The sequence below is a fragment of the Sus scrofa genome, chromosome 13 (assembly GCF_000003025.6).
Source record: "Sus scrofa isolate TJ Tabasco breed Duroc chromosome 13, Sscrofa11.1, whole genome shotgun sequence".
NCBI lineage: Eukaryota > Metazoa > Chordata > Mammalia > Artiodactyla > Suidae > Sus > Sus scrofa.
In genome coordinates this window covers 91,319,973-91,341,945 of record NC_010455.5, presented here as the reverse complement: position 1 = coordinate 91,341,945, position 21,973 = coordinate 91,319,973, and the positions used below count along the sequence as shown (strand labels likewise).

Here is a 21,973-nt window from a genome sequence, read left to right as displayed (position 1 = left end):
CCTTTTCCTGTACCAAGTCTGAAGCCTGGCATGCACTTTACACTAAGAGCATATGGCAAAACATGTACTTGTCACATTTCAAGGGCTTAGCAGTCTCATTTCCCTAGTGGCTACTACAGTGGACAGCACAGGAAGGACATAGGACTCCAGTAGGGTGTGGTCTCTGGGAGGGTACTAGGTGAGAGACAGAATTATTTTTCACCAGCTAGGCTTTTTTATTGTTTAGGTCATTAAATGGATAAATCACCTTTCCAGGAAATTTTTTTTTTTTTTTTTTTTTTTTTTGCTTTTTAGGGCTGCACTCGAGGCATATGTAGGTTCCCAGGCAAGAGGTCTAATCAGAGCCACAGCTGTCGGCCTACACCACAGCCACAGCAACGTGGGATCCAAGCCTCGTCTGAGACCTACACCACAGCTCGTGGCAATGCAAGTTACTTAACCCACTGATCGAGGCCAGGGATGAAACCCACAACCTCATGGTTGCTAGTCAGATTCATTTCCACGGTGCCACGACAGGAACTCCAAAAATTTTTTTTTAAATAAATTTCATCCAGGTAGCCTAAAATATAACAGATCTGAGACCAATCATGAAAATAGGAAGTTCCCATCCCTAGTGGCTCAAAGAATATCAAAAGAATGTAGAAGGCCCTCTATAGCCTTAAAAAGAGATGATTGGTCTTGTTTTCACAGAAATCTGTGTGAACAAGGAGACGGTATTTAAAGAGCAGTTTGCTCAGCTCAGGGATGGGGGAGTCGATGTGGCGAGAATACCTGAAAAGGACATGGGGATAGAAACTATGAACATGGCCAGGATCAAGCCCCAACAGCTTATGAGAAGTCTCTTGTGTGTTATGGCATCAGGACCACTGTTCCTTCCATTTCAAAAAGGAATTTTCCCCTCCTCCTCCTCTACTTACCTCCTCACTCTTATCAGACTCACTTCTCACCCACAGAGTCAAAAGGCTCATGGTCACATGTACTGTACCTGCAGCATTAGTGGTAATAAGAGTTTAAGAAGATCATCATCCATTGGTCTGATCTTTTCTAACACGTCCAAGATCCATGTCAAATATTCGTGTTTTTCTAGCATTCCTTCCTTCAATGAACAAAGAAAAATTACACTAATAGTGTTAAAGCAAAACCAACTAAAACTCAAAAAAGAGCACTGCTATTTTTATGCTTAAGTGTATTTTGACTAATGTTTTTGTTATTGTCGTAAAACATGTCTCATTGATCAAAGTTCAAATTCTAAGCAAAGCAAAGAACTGATGCCATTTGGTATGGTTGCTTTGGAGAGTTTGGGGCTGTTGTTCATGGTTTCTGCATATATGCTTCCCTCCAAATTGATAAATATTTAATTTCTATAAGAAAGAAAATTCAGAGGCTTTCAGACTCTCAGGGCATGTCAAGTGCCTGGCTAGATTTCAGGGTACTATGAACTCATACTCACAGGAGGGAACCTGACCAACGGCAATAAGAAAAAAGAACAAAAACACCCATCATGCCATCATCCTGCAAAGAGGTTGAAAAAGTAACCTAGTAACCTCCTTCTCTATCCTAAAATGAATTTCAGATGCCATAAGCTACCTACAAAATGTAACCTTAAAAATCAATATAATGGTCTAATTAACCGTAATACAAACAAATGAAGGAATTTATAGTAAAATAATATCTAAGTATCTCGACACAACTATACTAAGAACAGTAACATGCCCATAAATTTCCAAAATGCTCCGCCCACAGGCTTGGTATAGCCCCTCTTGACATAAGCACTATTAACATTTTTATATTTTCCCTTCATACATATATGTACATGTAAGTACACACACTCTTTACGACATTCTAGGTGCATACATATTTAATGTCATATTATAGTTTTCTATCACGAGTCACATCATAAAAGAATCTTTAATCTTAAAACAAAAGGCTATGGGAATTCCCATCCTGGCTCAGCAGAGATGAGTTTGACTAGCATCCATGAGGACACAGGTTCAATCCCTGGCCTCGTTCAGTGGGTTAAGGATCCGGTGTTGCTATGAGCTATGTGTAGGTCACAGATGAGGCCCGGATCTGGAGTTGCTGTGGCTGTGGCTGGCAGCTACAGCTCCGATTCGAGCACTAGCCTGGGAAACTCCATGTGCTGCAGGTGTGGCTCTAAAAAGCTTAAAAAGGGGAGTTCCCATCGTGGCGCAGTGGTTAACGAATCCGACTGGGAACCAGGTTCGGTCCCTGCCCTTGCTCAGTGGGTTAACAATCTGGCATTGCCGTGAGCTGTGGTGTAGGTTGCAGACGCGGCTCAGATTCCGCGTTGCTGTGGCTCTGGTGTAGGCCAGTGGCTACAGCTCCGATTTGACCCCTAGCCTGGGAACCTCCATATGCTGCAGGAGCGGCCCAAGAAATAGCTAAAAAGACAAAAATAAATAAATAAATAAAAAGCTTAAAAAAAAAAAAAAAAAAAACCACACACACACACACACACACACACAAGGCTATGTTTTCTGGAAAAGCTACTGAGACTTTTCTGGTCATTCTGATAATAACCTTAGGATTTAATATGAAATCCTACCTTATACCCAGCAACTCTGATGTAGCTATGTATGACCAGTGGTCCACAAGCATGGTTATCAACGATTCTTGTAAAAATATACTTCTAAATTATAATTTCTAGGAGTTCCCATCATGGCTCAGTGGGTTAAAAACCTGACTGCTATCCATGAGGATGCAGGTTCAATCCTTGGCCTCACTCAGTGGGTTAAGGATTCAGTGTTGCTGAAAGCTGAGCAGATGCAGCTCGGATCCTTTGTTGCTGTGGTGTAGGCCAGCAGCTGCAGCTCCAATTTGACCCCTTTCCTGGAACTTCTGTAAGCCTCGATGTGGCCATAAAAAAAAAATTAGTTTCTATATTTAAAATATTACAGTAACACTACATCAACATGCCATAATAGCAAAGTATTTACTTATTGCTAATTTCTAACTTTTAAAATGTATAGTCAAAAAAAAGGGAAATTCACAGAAAAAGTGCAATATAAAAATTTCAGACCCATAAATTCTAAGTTAAAGAAATCAATAAAATTGAACTTTTATTAACGATTAAGAGATAGTGAATATAAGGTTCCAAAAAAGAGAATCTTCATAAGCATGACTTCTAAGGACTACACAGTGTCCATCCTCAAGATTCTTTTATTACGTATCTGTACCCTTAATTCTGCACACGCATGTCTGCCCACGAACATACTAGTTTCACATTTCAGAATACGGTGAATTAAAATATAGTATTTTTTTTTCTTTTTCTGCCCCACCCGCAGATATGGAAGTTCCCATCCAGGGATCAAATCTGAGCCGTATCTGCAACCTGTGCCACAGCTGCAACAATGTATGAATCTTATTAACCCACTGCTCCAGGCCAGGGATCAAACTGGCAACACCAGAGCCGAGCCAGATCATTAACCCAGTGCACCACAGCAGGAACTCCAAAATACAATAGATTTTTTAATTTTAACATTAACGTCCCAGTTTGAATCATCACTTTAGAACCTAAATGCTTCCTATAAAAGAGACACAAATTTCAATGTTCTTTATATAAAGTAATCCCTCCAAAAATATTAAACATGCTGAGAGACACTTCTTCAAAGATGCAGACTAAATCCTCAGCTCAATAAAAGTCGTAAAAGCTTGGAGCAAGCACCAAAATAGTTCTCTGTTAAATGAGTTGTTTTTACTGACTTAACACTAACAAGGCTACTTCCCAAAGGAGGAGGAGGTCGATTCCTACCTTGAGTGCTAGGAAAGGTTGCTTACCACCTGGAAATTATAATTAAAGTTCTCAGGGGGAAATTTAGAAACCACACATCCTTTCTACCACCTTTTTCTTGGATCAAGATAGCAGGCTGTGAAAGTCTAGGCTAGTAACACAACTTCAGCTGAGTACATTTGTCCCTGCCTCTGGCAGGGAGTAAAGATGGAGGCAAATAACAGCACAAGCGCCCTCTTCTGGTCAATATGATGTACACCAGTGTGTCAGGAGGGGAATTTAGTCATTATTCTTCAATATCCTTCCTTATCCCTCCTCCCCTGTTGAGAGGAGAACAAAATTAAGATGACCTTTCTTTGGAATAATTAGGCTCTAAAGGAGATCTAATATAAGACAGAAGGCAGCAGCACAAAAACTTTTCTGAATAAATATCTCTAATTTTTGCTAAATAAAAGGCTTGGAAGGATTTATTTAATAGTGCAATTACAAAGCATTAATGGTATGAAAACAGCTGACATCATTGATCAATATACATAACAGGAAGCTGTCATCCTAGGGCAAAGGTGCTATCTTTAATATAATTTAATGTGAGAAATGTCAGATGGCTTTCTTTGAATGTATTAAGTCGTATAAAGATATAATTTAACCCTCCAAAACCTAACTAAGGAATTTCTTCTCTTCTCAAAAGCATGCAAACAGCCTTGAGACTCACGGGAAGGTTACCTGAAACATGTGAAATGCCAACTTCTCGTTGTACTCCCACTGCCGCATAGCTTGTTCCACATCTGGCGGCACGGGGACAGGGCCATCGCCTGTGCTGGAAGCCATGTGGTAAAAGTCGGAAATCTTAGCCAGCTGCTCTCGAAGATACCTGGTAGATATCTGTGTCCACTCTGCATTAAAAAAAAAAAAATCCATTTCCAGACACGATAAATATATGAATTAACCTTTTCTCCCTCTTTTCGTTTATTGCAAGGATATATTTCTAAAACAAACATCTATGACCCAAAAATGGTTTTGGCACACAGATCCAAGCACTACTCAGAAAGGCACGCCCACCCCAGAGCCCTTCCGTCATGTGCACTGTTGTAACGGGGTCTGCCCCATCCATCAGTCAGTCGGTAGGGATGCCAGCCGGCCCTCCCCTGGAGCCTCTGGGACCCCTAACCAAAGAGAAGAGATCCCCACACTAGAATCAGGTGTACCTGGTAATCCCATCCGTATGTTAAACAACAATTAAAAGTAATGACAGCATCAGAGGCACAAGCAGGAAATAGAACAATGGAGGTGAGCACGTCAAGAAACCACGATTCTAGCGTAAAATAATTCAAAATCCCTCCAAATGCACCTCTTTTAGGGTAAAGTTTTCAGGCTCCAAGTCAGGGTTCAAACATGCCCAATTAGGATGTGTGCTGTTTTGGTCAATCTGTGAGAGGGCTGGCTTCCCCCAGGGCTGACCCCAGACAGTGTTCCGAGCTGCACTCCCCGGGCCCTGCCAGGGGATAGCCATCAGGACCTTCTATTATTCTGCTCTCCTCAACCAACACAAGATACCTCAGAACTCAAGAGAAAGAGGAGTAAGCGACAAAAAGTAGGAGGCTGGAAAGGAAACAGAAAAAGTAGCATTAAAAAAAAAATCACTGAAATTATGCAAAAGTATCTGCCATGGGGGCACAAATTAAATCAGTGTGTTGCCTTTGGCAACCATGAGGGATCTGATGCCAACTTTAGCCCATTCCGTGGATAAAAATGCAATAATTGCATGTTCACAGCCAAATTTCCCCAAGGATTAGTGAAAAAGCGTTTCAGAATACATCATCCTACTGAAACACTTCCATACAATGCTACTTCCCATAACTTCAGCAATAGGTTCTCCTATCTTCTTTTTTTAAAGGAACCTATTTTGATAAAGCAAGAGTAGAAACTCAACATCTGTTAGAAATTGTTCTGTTTGTATTTAAGTACTGCCAAAATTACTTGACAACAGTACCCAGAGTTAACTACTGTTAAGTTATGGTCTAAACCACTTATTCTAATTGTGTCTTAGTTAAAACTGAAATCCAAATGCACATGTCAAGCACTGCTCCAGTAATAAACCAACCCAAGAAGATAAACAGATACTAGGTCAACATTTTGTTCCCAGTATAATCGTGTTTCAGAAAGACCCACCAATAAGAGGTATCATCATTAAAACTACTCCATTGGCATTACAAACAAAACAATGAATTATCAATGTCATCATTTTCTGGTGCCCCCAATATGGACTAATGGTCTCATGACTCTCGCTTGTTCAACAAAGCAAAATGCCAGCCATCAGATGAGACGAGTTTAGCTTCGCTATAATAAGCAAAAACAAAAATAACAAGGATCCAAATCCGAGCTTTTGTGTGCCAAGCCTTGCTATTAACTCACTCTCAGTATGGTACTATTCTCAATACCCCCTCAGAATATTTTAGCCTCCAGAGCTAAAAATAAACACCCACATTCACACACCCCCTACTTTGTCTAGGGTGTATTTTCTTTTCAAAACTTTTTTAAAGCAAAGAAGAAATACACATTCACTATAGAAAATTTCTAATGCAGATATGACACGGGAAAAAAATCTCATAATCACTAGATATTTTTTATATCTTTTCATTTTTTTTCCTTCTGTGTCCTTGGCTGTTTATATAATAAACATATGCATATCTTTTTACAAACTCACTGAATATATAAATCTACATTCTGAATTCTTTTTAAAATTCAAATAGAATTCAAATGTAGAACCTCTTGGGAGTGTATTTTAACTTTAACTGTATTTAACTGACATTAAGTAATCCATCAGACTGATTCAGAAGCTTGGTACTTAGGACAGTCTAGTGTGAAATGACATAAAAATTAGGATGCACACAAAGTGCTCAGTCAAAACTAAAATCAAAAAACAACAAATGGCCACTCCTTAAAATTATCAGGATTTATTGGTTCCTCTCATGCTGAGTTAGGACCAGTCATCAAAAGGGAGAAATGAAGGCAGCAGAGACAAGACAAGCAGTGGTTCTCAGCCCTGAACACAAATGTGATCACCCAGGGAGCTTTCATCAAACACCACCCACCCCACCAGATTCTGACTGAAATGGTCTGGAGTGGGGACACAGTTCCAAGTGATAAAATGGCTGGAGAGTTTAGGGAAGATGGCAGGCAGGGAGGTTCAAAGGTAGAAAGGATGCAGAAAGTGATGAGAAATTGATGCAGAAAGTGAAGGGGCTGCTTTGAAAGTGGTGGGTTCTAAAGCTCAGAGGCAACTCATAGGCTATGGTCACATCTCTAGTTCCCTGATGCCAAGGAGAACTCAAGGTCCACAAAGACTACAAGGGAGGTTAAGAACCTGAATTTTACTGAGAGTGGCATCAGGGGTCAGCATTAAAAAGAAGGAGTGGTCCCGTTGGCAGCACCCTCCCTGGCATCTGAGAATCCTGTAGCCACTAGTCTTCTTTGCTAATTCCTAAGCCCTCAAAAAGAAGGAATTTCAGAGGTCATGCAGCTCTACATGAGAGATCCAGGTACTGGAGGTGTAACTCAAGGTCACAGAGGTAAATGAGAAGTACACAGACAGGTGTGAGATGCCCCACTCTAGGGCATGAAAATATGGAAATTGAAAAACACATAATAGGTGAGAACAGAGATGTGCTAAGTTACATTAACAGATGATTCCCTTGGGGGCCTGAAATACTTGCAGGATTAATAAGAGAACAGGAACTCAGCAGAGATGTGTTGCCCTGGGGGCAAACTCACAGCACCCCAAGTGCACCAATGCTCAAGAAGAAGGCGCCCTGGCAGCGTGACACAGCATAGAAGCAATGAATGCAGGGCCATGCTGAGTGCTACTGGCAGAATGGACTATGGAAGATGATGACCCTGGATCCACATCCTACCTCTGCCACTCAGTCATGAGCAAAGTACCTAGCCTCCACTACATCTCAATCTCCTCCTCTCCGCAGCTTGGATCAACAAGACACACAAGCCAGAGTTATGGTAAGGATGAGTTCCTTAGCTTGGGGCATGCAAAGCAGAAGCCAATCAATAACTGGTCACTTTCATCAATAATATCGGCATAAAGATTAGACCTTGTCTGTCCCTGATGTCAGACCCTGCTTCTGCCTCAGCTGAGCTGCAAAGCCCAACATAATGCTCTGAGTAAGTATTTACAGAATCGATGCCAATTTAATGGTTCCAAAACCTTCAAGGAATCTGCAGTCCTTAATGAATTAAGGACAAATTCCTTAGCTGGCAATTAAAATCATGTCAAATACTGTCTACCGTTACATACTCCACTAAGTCAAGACGCTTTCTCTGACTCTTCTGCCTATGATGCTCTACCAACGGGACCTTCCTACTCACCTGTGCTCATATGTGGGCATATTTGGGGGCACAATTCAAATGTCATGTCTCACATTTAGCCTCCTCTAGTTTCTGGACACCCACACCCCACCTAGCAGGGATCTCTCTCTCTCCTCTGACTGAGATATTAGAATCTCCTCCATCTCTTTCATCCCCATAAAACTATGCCTGACATACTCAATATCTAAGTATTGACCTGAATCAATACACTATAACATCTTTCCAAAATTAAATTATTAAATCAAGTTCCTCCCCAATTATTCTGCCTCTCAAATCTTCATTCAAACATCTTCGCTTTCTAGTGTAAACTCATCACTGCAGACCTAAAAAGTTTCAAACACCACTTTATGGAAAATGCCAAACTCCCTCTCTAATACAGTCCATCTCTTTTTTTTTGGGGGGGGGGGCCACATCCTTGGCATGAGAAAGTTCCTAGGCCAGGGGTTGAACCCATGCCACAGCAGTGGCTCAAGCCACATCAGTAACAATGCTGGATCCTTAACCCACTCGGCCACCAGGGAACTCCCATACACTATCTTTATTATAACCAATGCAACCTCCAGTAAATATAAGTGTAAATATAAATTTCACACACACACACCTTATATAGAGAGATACAGCCTTTAATTTTGTGAAGGCTTGTTTTCCTTGTTAAATTTTTTCAAAACCAGCAGTAACCTACTATGTAAAATAGATACAACAAAGATTGCTTTTCAAAACCTCCAACCAAGTCCAGAAATGAAGGTGCCCATCTTTCAAGTAATCCATTTGAATCAGCACTTTAAGCAGGCTCCTTGATAGAAAAACATATCCTCAAAAATTCCCCCTGACACTACACCACCACCACTACAATAAAAAGTGCTTGCCTTGCCACAATAGGACAGACTGCTTCTCAAAACTGCAGAATGTAGGGGATTTAACCAGCCTGACTTTGGTGCAGACCGATGGCAGGCAGGAGTTCATTATATGTAAGATGCTGCCCCTCCATTTCTGAACTCCCAACAAAATGGTTTTTACCATTTTCCTCATGTTTTCTGTTGTTAAAATGCTTCCTTGATCAAAAGATACCAGCAACAATGTGCAAAGACGACTCACAAATTGAGAGAAAACATCTGCAAATCATTTATCTGATAAGGGACTTGGATCTAGAATTTCTAATGAATGATTACAACTCAATAACAAAAAGACAAATAATCCATTTTTTAAAATGGGCGAAGGATCTGAAAAGACATTTCTCCAAAGAATATAAACGCGTGGCCAGTAAGCACATGAAAAGATGCTCAACATCCTTAGCCACAAGGGAAATGCAAATCAGAACCACAACAAAGTATCACCAGGACAGTTATAAACAAAAGGACAGATAATAACAACTTTTTTTGTGAGGATGTGTGGAACTAGAATCTTTGTGCATTGTTGATGGGAATGATGTAGCCACTGTGGAAAACAGTTTGGCAGTGTCTCAAAAGGTTGAACACAGAGGTACCGTATAATCCATCAATTCCACAACTAGTTATATACCCATGAGAAGTGAAAACACGTGTCCACACAAAGATTTGTACACAAATGTTTGTCGCAGCATGGTTCATGATAGCCACAAAGTGAAAGCAACTCAAATGTCCATCAACAGATGAATAGGTAAATAAAAGGTCTTACAGGCATATAATTGAATGCTATTCTGCCATTAGTCAGGAACTACTGATACAGAGTACAACACAGATGAACTTTGAAAACATTTTGTTAACTAAAGTAGACTTATATCAAAGAACCAAACATGTTATAAATCCACCTAGACGAAATGTCCAGAATAGGCAAATCCGCAGGGCTGAGGGGGACTGAGCAGAAATGGGGAGTGACTGCTAATGGGTACAAAATCCTCCTCAGGGTGATAGGAAACTCTAAAATGCAGTGATGGTTTCACAGCTTTGTGAACACATGAAAACCCACTAAATTGTATACTTAAAATGAACTGTAAAACGTGAATTATATCTCAATAAAGCTATTATGATTTTTAAATGTTTTCTTAAAATACTTCACTACCAATAAAAAATCATCAGCATTTCATGAAGTAAAAGAAAAGACTATCCCACACTGATCAAAAGTAACCAATACGATACAATATAACTTTGAGAGGTGGGGGACAAAGAGGTGGCTGGGGAGAAGATTAAGGGACAGAAACAAATGTGGCCAAGAGTGATGGGTGAAACCTGAGTGATGGGTAATAGGGACTTTATCACACTCTTCCATATTTGTATATGTTTGAAATGTCCATAATAAAAGGCTTTAAAAAGTTAATCAGTCATATACTATAAAATGATTCACGGAAAATCTGAAATCCCCTATTCAGCCACTGCTCACTTGGGGAATGAAAGGGGGAAATCAGTGTGCTGATTGGCAGCCTGGATAAAGAATAGCCCCAGTGAAAACTGCTGCCTCAGGGGTGACAAGAGACCAATGGAAAGTCAGCCCACTGGCTGGAATGTTAGTTCTGCTGAAAGGTCAGTTAGTGAAATTAGGCCCTCTGGCTGAAAAGCAGGAAAAATGGCTGGGGTGGGGGAACAGGACAGGGTGGAGAGGGGGAATGGGGGTGGGGTGGGAGTGCTATGGTGCTACAAATTACTCAAACTTTTTTATGCTTTAAAAAGGTTTTCCTCTCATTTAGAATTACCTGTGGAACACTGGTGTCCGGTGGCAGATATCAAATATCTGTTTTTGTCTGGATGAGTAATTTTACCACGTTATTTTTAACTAGCCATTTCTCTCGGGTTTTATTACTGGCAGTGACACTAAGTACTGTTACTTGGGGATCAAGGTAACAACTTGATAAAATAAAACAACAAGGGTATTGGCAGCAGAGCATAGGCCAGAAGCTCTCCTGGGGTCTGGTGCTACAAAAGTGAGGAGAGAGCAGTCCCCACCTGAAGCAACTCATCCTCGATGTAGAGAGACACAAAGAGATACAGATGTTGACAGGACTGACAGTGCTCTGACACAGGAGAGGAAGAAAGGGGATGTTTTAGTCAAGTCTTCAGGGGAGGTACAAAGGACTTGCACAGAGAAAGAGCAGTGTGGAGCATCCCTACCTCTGGTAGGTGGCCCAGACCAGAGGTCCTCAAATGCGAGTGCACAGAAGGATCACCAGAGGGCGCTGGTTAAACACGGCAGATCCAGCTTCAACTTGGAGATTTCCACCCTGCAAGTCTGAAATCGGGTCCAGAATCTGCATTTATTATAACCAGTAGCCCTGGCAGTGACAACCTATGGAGTTTTGCCACAGATGATTCAAAGCCACTGAAGGATTTCAAGCAAAGGAATGACAAACAAATTAAGACTATCTCTCAGAAGGCTGGGGGAGACAAATTGAAAGGAGGCTGCAAAGTCCAGTGGGGAGGTGACTAAGGAAAGGACAAAAGAGAGGCTGGTAAGAATTGTAACCAGCTCCCCAGATAATGGAGAGAAAACGAGAGAACAGGCAGCTTCTAGATTTCCCAGGGGTGTAAGAGTAGCTGAGCAGGTCATGGTGCCATCAAATGAAACGTAGCATGGAGGGCAAGGGGGGAGGGGGGAGTGAAGGGGCCAAATTCACTGTGTTTTTATTAACTTATTGTTTTAATTAAACTTCATTTGGAGATAATCATAGATTCACATGCAGTTGTAAGAAATAATATACAAGAGACCCCACATGCCCTTTACCTACTTTTTGGGAATGTTAACATCCTGCAAAACTCTAAGACAATCCCATTGACAGGGACACAAACCACTGATCTTATTGAGGTTTCCCAGCTTCGAGCTCAGTTTTGAGCACCTGACTTTGAGGTGTCAAAGAAACTGATGGGGAAATATGGCCAGAGGCAAGTGGCTACACAGGTCTGACACTCCAAGACAGGTCAGCATGAAGACACAGACATGGGCACCTTCATCCTGTGTGCGTTGGATGCCCTGAGCAATGGGATTAGGACCACAGAAATACCCAGCAGACATGGTCCCAAGTGGAGGCAGGTTTATTCTGCAGAGAGTATGGGCTACGCACTAATTCAGTCCTCTCCTGTGCCCTCAGCAGACGTTAACTCGCTTGGTGGTGAAAAACACAGGTTCAGAAGCCAGATGGCCTGGTGACTTGCTCAAGCTCTGGAGTCTTGAGCAAGTCACTCAGCCTTTGGATGCCTCAGATATTGGTCTAGAAAACAGGGCTGAGAAGTCTACCTAGTCTATAGGGTTAGTGTGAGAATTAAATGAGACATAAGATGCTTAGAACTGAAAGGCATGGCCAGAAGGAAGCAAACTTGCATGGTTTACAGGGCAGGTGAGGCAGGTAGGCACCCACAGATGGGAAGCGAGCAGCCTTAGCTGAAAGTAGGATCCAATGGCCAAGACAGGTGAGGACTGGCTGCTGCAGGTAGGTCTGTACAGGTATCTGACGTGGTGGAAGCAAACAGATGGCCGAGGGAGACTGACAGAGTCTGCCCCTCTCTGAAGAACTTAAGGGAAGGGTGGTGGGGCACAGAGAGGAGTCTGGAGAGAGATGAAGATCCCACCAGCCCCTGTGAGGAGGGAGGAACAATACCCCCAAAGCTAAGGAAGGGCCCTCACCTGTCAATACATAAATAACTGTACGATCATCTGACAAATAGTTGATGCTGAAGGATTTCAGAGTAAAAAGAGACCAAAGTGGCCAACCAAGGAAATGAGTGGCAAGGTCTCAGGCAGTAAAAGGAGAAAGAAGGGTTGATGGGGAGGGAGCAAAAGAGACTCCAGAGTCCCACCCTCTAGGTACCGGCAGCACCTGATACCTGAGGACAGCATCTGACACTTGCCTTGGTCTTTCCTTCTCACTGTCAGGTCTCTGATTCCTGCTCCCAGGCTTATGCAGATAAATGCTAACTGTTGTATTTAGGGATTTTTTTTTTTTTTTTTTCCAGATGTGCTTTTCCCCTATCAACCCCAGAAATGCATCTGAAGCCGAGGCTCTTGGCAACCACAGGACTCAATTTTAGCCCCTGGAATAAGAATTTCTTATTCAGCCCATCAATCATACCACCATCTTCTCGGCATGAGCACAGCTTCAGGGCATCCTCCTGACAGGGGGGCACATATGAAACACCTGCCACAACAGGCCCAACCCACTCTCGGGGGCTGAGGTGGCTGTTTGAAATTAATGTTAAAATTATCACACAGTAAGTTTCTCAAATCTCCTGACCTGTGTACATACCTGAGTGAGCAACGGCCTTGGCCCTGCTGAGATATTGCTCTCACAGACTAACAGGGATGTTATTTTTCCAAATATTAAACTGGTGCATTTAATTAACCCCTTAGGACAAGTCCCCACTGCCTTCCACATCTGAGACCAGGCTGAGGATTTCATTGCCCCTGGAGAGGAGAGCTACGGCAAGACAAGAGACTGCGGCTGAGACCACAGCTTTGCCTCCCTGTGAGCAGAACAGTACCTCTGTGACTCTGGAAGCCTCAGGAACAAAGGGCAGGCCTCTCCTGAGGACCTGGGCAGAGGGTGGGGAAACAGGCAACCACTGGAGACAGCAGAGCTTCTGAAATGACTACACCGGCCACTTGGTCACTTGGTTACCCTCACTCCTCCTTCAGCTTCTCCTCCAGAGGAAGCTTAAGAAAGCCCCAGCCATTTGCAGAGCAAAAAGAGACTATACTTTCTTTTTACACGTTGCGGTGGAATTTAATTCCACGGCCAGTTGTGCTTTGTGTAAAAGTTCTACACTAAAAGCAGCATGGTGTTGGAGTTCCCGCTGTGGCACAACAGGATTGGCTGTGTCTCTGCAGCACTGGGGCACAGGTTTGATCCCCAACCCAGGACAGTGTGTTAAAGGGATCCAGTGTGGCCACAGCTGCACACAGGTTACCGTAACTGCAGGTCAGATCTGATCCCTGGCCCAAGAACTCCATATGCTGTGGGTGGCCTAAAAAGGAAATAAAATAAAATTAAATTAAATTAAATTTAAAAAGCAGCACTATGTTTACCACTTAGGTCCTAAAGACAGTTGCTGTGAAGTTTGTGATTCTAAACAAGTCTTTCACCAAGACATGAATACAAATACTACATGGTGTTGCCATGCAAGTAACTCTAGACCAAAAGGCTATAAAACATAAAAAGGCTTACACATTACAGACCATGTGGACCCCTCCCCTTTATCCTCCTCCCAATAAACCTGGCTTTACTTTCCAGGAGACCCAAGGCTAATAAACTGACATATTCATTTATTAGCGTTTATTATTCAGTCGTGTTACTTTCACAAAGACAGTCCAACTGACCATTTATTGACCCTTAATCCTGCCAATATAGTCTGTATATTCCTCAAATCCAAAATCATGGTGAGTTGAAACAGGCATTAAGAACTACTTACTTGTCACAGGGATTTTATTTGGAAGATTATGCAGACTTTGAAAATGACTCTAAAACGTAGAATAGGTCTTTTTTAATTAAAAAAAAAAAAAGATTTCTATTCATCATGGAATTAACATTCCAGTGCAAATTGCAAAAGGGTCCAGTTTTTATAAGGCATTAAGAAGTTAGTAGCTTAGAGCCCCTTATAAGAACAAGGCACTCTGTGCCCAGTATAAGCCAGTACCAATGTTCTAAAAGCATAAAAACATGCTAACGAATCCGACTAGGAACCATGAGGTTGAGGTTCGATCCCTGGCTTTGCTCAGTGGGTTAAGGATCTGGCATTGCCGTGAACTGTAGTGTAGGTTGCAGACACGGCTCGGATCCCGAGTTGCTGTGGCTCTGGCAGAGGCTGGCAGCTACAGCTCCAATTTGACCCCTGGCCTGGGAACCTCCATATGCCGCGGAAGCGGCCCAAGAAATGGCAAAAAGACAAAAAAAAAAAAAAAAAAAAAAAAAATGCACTAACGACATACATAAAAACACCTTTCAGAAGATGCACAAGAAACTGGTAACAGCAGTTCCTTCTGAAGTGTGTGATGAGGGGTCCTGTGGGGAGAGCACAGTGAGATGAAACCTCATTACGCCCTTCTGAATATTTTGTGTTTTTCTACCATGGATATGTGTTACCTACTTTTTGGAAAGTTTAAGTCACACAAGCAGCTGTCTTTTCTCAAAACCCTCCTGTTGATACATTAAGCAACAGGTCTACAAGATGCATGATAAATAAAAACTCATTCCACACTGAAGTTTTTGAAACACCCTTTCTACCGCACCCCAACATCACTCCTTCATCCCAGTCTCACAGGCACTCCTCTAACATGAGCAGCTTGCAAACTCTGTAAGGCAAACAGGACCCAGACAAGAAAGCCCAGGATGGAATTCTCAGTTCTCCCAATTGCCATGGATTTTCTCACTCTCATGTGTAAAATGGAGATACCCAGCTACTTCACAGGGATTTCATGAGGACTCCCCCAAGTAACAGTATATATATATAACCAGTCTGCAGACTACAAAAACTCCTAACAAACGGTTATTTCTGTTGTCTGACAGGTCCCAGGTGTAGACATACAAGTATGTACTGATAGATATGAACAGCAAAGAACTACAATTTTAATTACATTGAGATTCTGATTAGTATTTAAGCATAGATGCTTACTTACTTCAATCTGGAGTCAAAACTAAAAATGACTAGGAAACAGAGAAAACTGTTGAATGGCAATGGGTTCTGAACAGGAAATTCAAGACTAGGTAATTCATCCAAACCAACAAGACCAGAAGAAATGACAATGGCAAAGACCAAAACAAATTCCAAAATACAGTACTCTTAAGAGAACTATAAACGTAACTCCTTTGCTCTCAGTTTACCAGCAAGGAGGATAATTAGCTAATTTAAGGCCAAGAAATATTTTTTAGATAAAAAAAAAAATTCCCAATTTTTACTTAAAGACTAAATTTCTTTAGGACCCAGCTCATATTTAACTCTGACAGAAAACCTCCCTCAATTTTTCCAGTCTCCCCACCATTTCCTAAATGATAACAGATAAAACAAGCAATGACAGTACATAATTAGGTATGCATCTCGTTTCCACAAAAATGTCGTTAAGGTAGCCCCCTTGAAGGCAGAGAGCACAGTCTTCATTTGGTTAGAATTCTTCACAGCTTCTACTCCAATGCAGAGAATCTCAATATATCTTTTTCTAACTAAATCACTCTTTATTCAAGTGAAGTATATTATAAGTTTTCTGAATGCATTTCTCTAAGAAATTCAAAGGCAGTCATAAGCAGACATTACCCTTGATTTCATTAAAAATTTAATCATAAACTCTCTCACACACACACACACCCACACCTAACAACCACCACTACTACCACATTCTAGCATTCTAACATGCAACAGGCTATAATATTTTTACTTTGTGGTTTTTTTTTTTTTTTCCTTTTCATTTTTGGTTGCCCCACAGCATATGGAGTTCCCAGGCCAGGAATCAGATCCGAGCTGCAGTCTAAGCTGCAGCTTTGGCAACACTGGATCTTTAACCCACTGTGTAGGGGCCGGGGATCAAACCTACATCCCAGTGCTCCCAAGACTCTGCCCATCACAGTGCGCCACAGTGGGAACTCCAACATTTTTACTTTAGAAAAGGCTGAAATGTTTCCAAAAGATAACAATGTGGAATACAGAGTTAGAGTGCAGCATATCATTTGATAGGACTTTTAAGAGTTTATGGAAATCAGGAAAGTACAATAGCAGTTGACAGAGGTTGGGGGAGGAGAGAGAGAGAAAGGGAAGTTTATTCAATGAGGAGAGAGAAGGAAAGGGAAGTTTATTCAATGAGTATAAAGCTTCAATTTTGCAAGATAAAAAAAATCTGGAGATCTGTTCCCGAAAAATGTGTAGATAGTTAACATGACTGTATGGTATACATAAAATGGTTAAGATGATAAATTTTATGTGTTTTTTACCATGATTTTTTAGTCTCTGTAAATTTTACATATTCAATTAACCGAACAGCTATACACCTGGAAGAACAGTAAAATTTTTCTAATTTTTGTTAAGGCCCAAGTAGCAAGTACTTGACTTAGAGAAAAGTAAGCTCTTATAATATTATCTTAGAACCAAAATTTTAATGCATTCTCTGAAATTCCTTCAAATCTTTTGCATAAAGCACATTTAACAGCAAGGTGTCTTCCAGAAAAGGTACCAAAAAATAAGAGAGAGAAAGTAATACTTTGGGGCTGAGGTCAGACTTATAGCTAATGTTTTATTTATATCAATGCTACATCTGTGGTGTCTTAGAGACCAATAGCTCTATGTAACTTATTATGAAAATAGCAGCCCACTCTCCATAACACCCCCCCCCCAATTTCCCATTCTCCAAAAGTCATTATTTTCAACTCTTTCATTCATGGTGTTTCTTTTGTCTACCTCTTTAACTCTAAATAATATACTTGAAGTTGTATTTCCTGATTTTAGGCATTATCTACTGGCTTCCCACCATGGAAGACAATACTCAGCTCTCTTTCACCTCCCACCAAAGGGTTATGTGCTTATGTATTTCCTTTCTTCCTAACATTCAGCAGATTTTAATTCTGAAGCTAGTATATATCTCTGGCAGGGTAAAACAAATAAGTAACCATGTCCTTATTACCAGAAATCATTTCATTGTCCATGTAACAGACGTGAGATAAACGTAAAAGAAATTAATAAGAAAACTTTATCTCTAACATTTCCATTTAACATAAACTGGAATATATCACATACAGATATATACATATCCATCCATCCACTGACAGGGCTTAGATGCCATGACATCCTAGTAGCACTGAGCCCCTTCAGCATCCAGGTCTTGCTTTCTAAATACCATTCACTACAAGAAAGAAATAGGTTCCATGGACAAGGTCCATCTGCTGACTGCAGACCTGGGGCAGAAAAAATGTAAGATGAGCCTGGGACATCTTTCTGTGCCAAAAGCAGAGATGCTCTAAGTCAAATGATGTTGTTGTAGGAAAGGATACAAAAGAGCTTGAAACATCTTCTCTGGCCACCCGTGGGTCAATTTGAACCCTGAAATGAATAATGAGTGTAACTGGTTGTAAAATAATGAATTAATAAATATCTATGGTCTATAACAATAGCCAAAAATTGCAATTACAGAAATTTTTACTCTGAAAACCAATAATCAAAGGAAAAAAATTAGCATTTACTCTGCCTTTTTAGAAAGAATTATGATTTATCACAGTTGATGAGGGAAAGTCCATTTTTACAGAATAATGACAACATCTAGACATTCCCAGTGAAATAACACTTTGGAACTTGGTTCATCAGTAGATGCTAAAACTTTTAAGTGAAAGATTCAGCAATGGGACTGCTGTAGGCACCAAAATTGTACCCATATGCCCTATCCCTTCTATTAGAGAGTAATTTTTACCAGGTAGCCAGAGTTACCTCACCAATTAAAAACCTACATATGTCATGGCTAAGTAAAGCATGCATTTAAATTATGCTTATACAAGCTCATCTGTCCAGCCTTCAGGGTTATGTTCATAGTAAGCAAGGCAGATAGCTCCTTTATGACAAATGAGATAAAAGGAACATGTGAAAATGTGGAGGCAATCTTGACTTGAAACCAAAAGCTTGTCCTGAAGTCAAAAAAAATGTTAGAAGGCACCATCTTCAGGGACCCGAACTGAAAGTAAGCTGGTTGGCTTAGATAAGAAACCGAGCTGTCAATTACGTGTTTGGCGGGGCTTATTTTTGCAGCCTGAATGGCTCAGTGAATATGTCACAAATTAATTACTGATTATGCAAGAAGGGTAGCTGTTTCTTCCATGTATTTGGGGGGCGATAAGGATGGTGGCTCCAAGAGGACAGTCAACCAAGAGAAGTCTCTCATCCAACTGAATGCGACCTCAGGGGTCCAGAAGAAACCACTGTGGGTAAACATAGCAGTTCCCAGGCAGTTTAACATGAAGCATTTTAAGCTTCTTCTAATCTATCTGTCCGAAAAAAGGCCTCATGCCCATGATATGTCTTGTCACTTTTCACCACACTGAACACCCAGCAATTCCTAGCCAGCGTTAGAGTGGCTCACCTTGCAAGCAATTTCATCTGTCTCTCTTTTCTCTGGCACCCTACACTCTGCTATGATCTGCCTGCTTCCCATGGTACCTGTGAGAACAAGAGATCTAGCTCCTCCGATGCTGCTCACAGCCCCTTAGTCCTGCAGCCTGTTCCCTCCCAGCACCTTCTCCCTAACGATGCCCCCCTGCCTCCCCGGCCTTGACCCATGACAGGCACATCCCCCCAGCCGCCACCATGCCACAGCAGGAAGGAAAGGGCAAAGCCCTTCTAGTAAGCCCCCTCCACTGGTGCCAGTGAGTCACTTAACTTCTGAGGCTCAAGTCTCTCATGTTCAAAGTGAAATAATAAAACCTTCCCTGCAAGCATGTTATGATGATTACAAATAATGTCTGTAGAGGTCCAGCACAAGGCGTACCATAATTAACAGAGAGTCCTAGCAGCAGCTGGAGCATACTATTAGCAGTCTGTATTTACGGGCCACTTACTGTGTGGTGGGCACTGCTGTCAACACTTTAGAAGTACTGGCTTATTTCATCCTCAGAAGATACTGTCGATTATACCCATCTGACAGACAGGAAGCTGAGGGCAGTGTTGTAACAGCAATGAGAGTAACAGAACGTCCTTGCACGGCTCCCCATCCTTCACCAGACAGAACCTCACACCCTACTCTGGCAGACAAGCCTCCTCACAGCCTTTCATCATTGCCCCACTGCTGACTGTTGTGTCAGGTGAAAATTAACCCTGGCAGTTCTACGTCAAACTGCTTGATGACCCTGTTTCTCTGCAGACACCATTCGTCTGGTGGAAATGCCCTTTCCTCCCAGTAGCTCCCGACTCTGGCCTCCTAGGAAATGCTGCTTCTTCCAAAATTGTGTTCAACTGTCACTTCCTCTGTGACTTGCCTGGGCTTCCCAAGGCCCCCTGGGACTCCCTCCATATCTTATTCTCTTTACTGTTCACTCTTCCTTCCTCCCCAGATGTCTAGTCTGTTTGGCTAGACCCCCCTCCCCCCGCTGGTGAACATGAGCGGGCAGTGACTGCATTCTCCCGCTCCATCCCCACCAACCAGTACAGCACCTGGCACAGGCTCCAGAGCCTACTTTGAACACAAGTGTTGAGGGGCTCCATGCACCCACCTGTGCATCAGTGTCCTCATCTGAGAACTGGGGACAATGTATCTCCCTCATAGAGCTCCTGAATAATAAATCAGAGTGGACAAAACATAGAGCCTGGCCAGTGCTAAGAAATGGGAGCTCTGGGGAGGGGCCATCTGCTCTCACGACAGCAAACCCCGCCTTAGGGTCCAACAGCAAACGGAGGACATCTCCCCAAGACTGGAGAGCTCATTTTCACTGCACATAGCAGGAACTGATTCAGTCTAGGCCTGTAAGGAGCACCCAAATCCCCCTAGTGGTGGAGGGAGGGGGAAATCCCACCACTGGTCAAGAAATGTTCACTGATGCAGTGATAGCAGTAATGGTAGCAAGCATAAGAGGTGATACAATGCGTTAACTCAGCAACAATAAGCCTCCTTATTGCAGGGGAAATTCCTACAACGTCCTGTGTCACTCACTACCAAGTCCTGTTTCCCAATCAGTTCAAAGATTTTAATTATATAACTCTCGTGTAAGTTTCACCTATTTTTAAGTATTAGCTAGCCCATTTTAAATGCTTTTCTCTGGTGAGCTCGAAATTATTCAGTTAAACCGAAACTTCATTCAATTCTAAAAAATATCAGAAAGCAAATTCTGTACTAGGTCTGCTGTTCTTTCCTGCCAGTCTGTAAGGCTCACTTATTAGACAGCATTTTCAAAACATCACATCCACCTGTAACCTCTTAATTTTTTCAGTCTCATGAAGATAGAGAATTACAGTATCTTCCAAGCTTCCCTAATTCACCTCTATTTAAAACTCTGCTGTTAGGATTTATCCAAGTCAAATATTTGTTTGCGCTCCCCCCACCCCCCAGCCCCCCGCGCAGAATTACACGTGAAACCTCACCCAGAAACTCAAGGCCCCTCTGATTTTTGGGATACACATGGCACAGGAACATCTTTGCCTGCTGCAAGCTCCCCAGGGCAGCAAAACATTTAATCTCCATTTGAGATCTGTAACTCTGCAAAATGACAGCGAGAGTTTCTGTGCTGCTACATTTAAAGAATTTACACGACAGGTCTGTTCCCTTGTTGCTGTTAGCCCACTTAACTTTAGGAAAAACTCTCTTCAATAAAATCAAACAGCAGTGCTTTATAGCTCTGTTCCAAGGCTGAATGTGAGAACTGAAAATAAAACATATGTTTCTATTACAAAGGAATAAAGGCCATTTCTCCTGAAAACACTTTACAAATCCTAAGAACGATCATCAAGACAATGGAAGCCATAAAACCAATGCCAGAAAATGGTGACACTCGATAGTCAATCTTGCCCCAAACATGCTGAATGATACTTTTTCACTATCAAAGCCAGAACATAGAAACTATTACTGCAAGTTAATCTTCTGAAGTGTATGCAGTTTAATCCAATTCAACACATATATATGAGTGTACTTGCTTGGCTGTATAGCTTGCTTGGAGTGTGAAATTTGCTACATTATGGCTGTGTCTACACAGCCAAATGCTTCCAAATGCACTGTATCATTTGCTTCAAGATGCTGAAGAAGGTGCTGAAGGCAAAGTAAAAAGTGAGACTGATCAGGTGTAAGAGAGTGCTAGCAAACCAAGATCGGACATTTGAAACCAACCACGTGCTCTTTTCAGGCAGTAAAAACAGTACACGACAACTGCATTTTAAAAATATATAAGAATAGAGGCAGAGCAGTTGGATATTACCAAGTTAAATTACCTATTCATTA

At 41.7% G+C, this 21,973-nt stretch overlaps 1 protein-coding gene across 11 annotated transcripts in view; it reads right to left on the bottom strand.

Moving 5' to 3' along the window:
• The window catches only part of MED12L (mediator complex subunit 12 like), a 354,280-nt gene that overhangs the window by 283,922 nt on the left and 48,385 nt on the right, over positions 1–21,973 (bottom strand). For 9 of the 11 annotated variants that reach the window (XM_021069608.1, XM_021069607.1, XM_021069612.1 and 6 more), the window contains exons 6-7: positions 4,475–4,644; positions 986–1,096 (exon numbers count right to left, since the gene is read on the bottom strand). In XM_021069608.1, coding sequence (XP_020925267.1) covers positions 986–1,096; positions 4,475–4,644 — 281 coding nt within the window. Of the gene's footprint in view, positions 1–985; positions 1,097–4,474; positions 4,645–11,208; positions 14,852–21,973 lie in introns of those variants that run through there. The other 2 variants (XM_021069618.1, XM_021069614.1) reach the window with 2 other exon arrangements.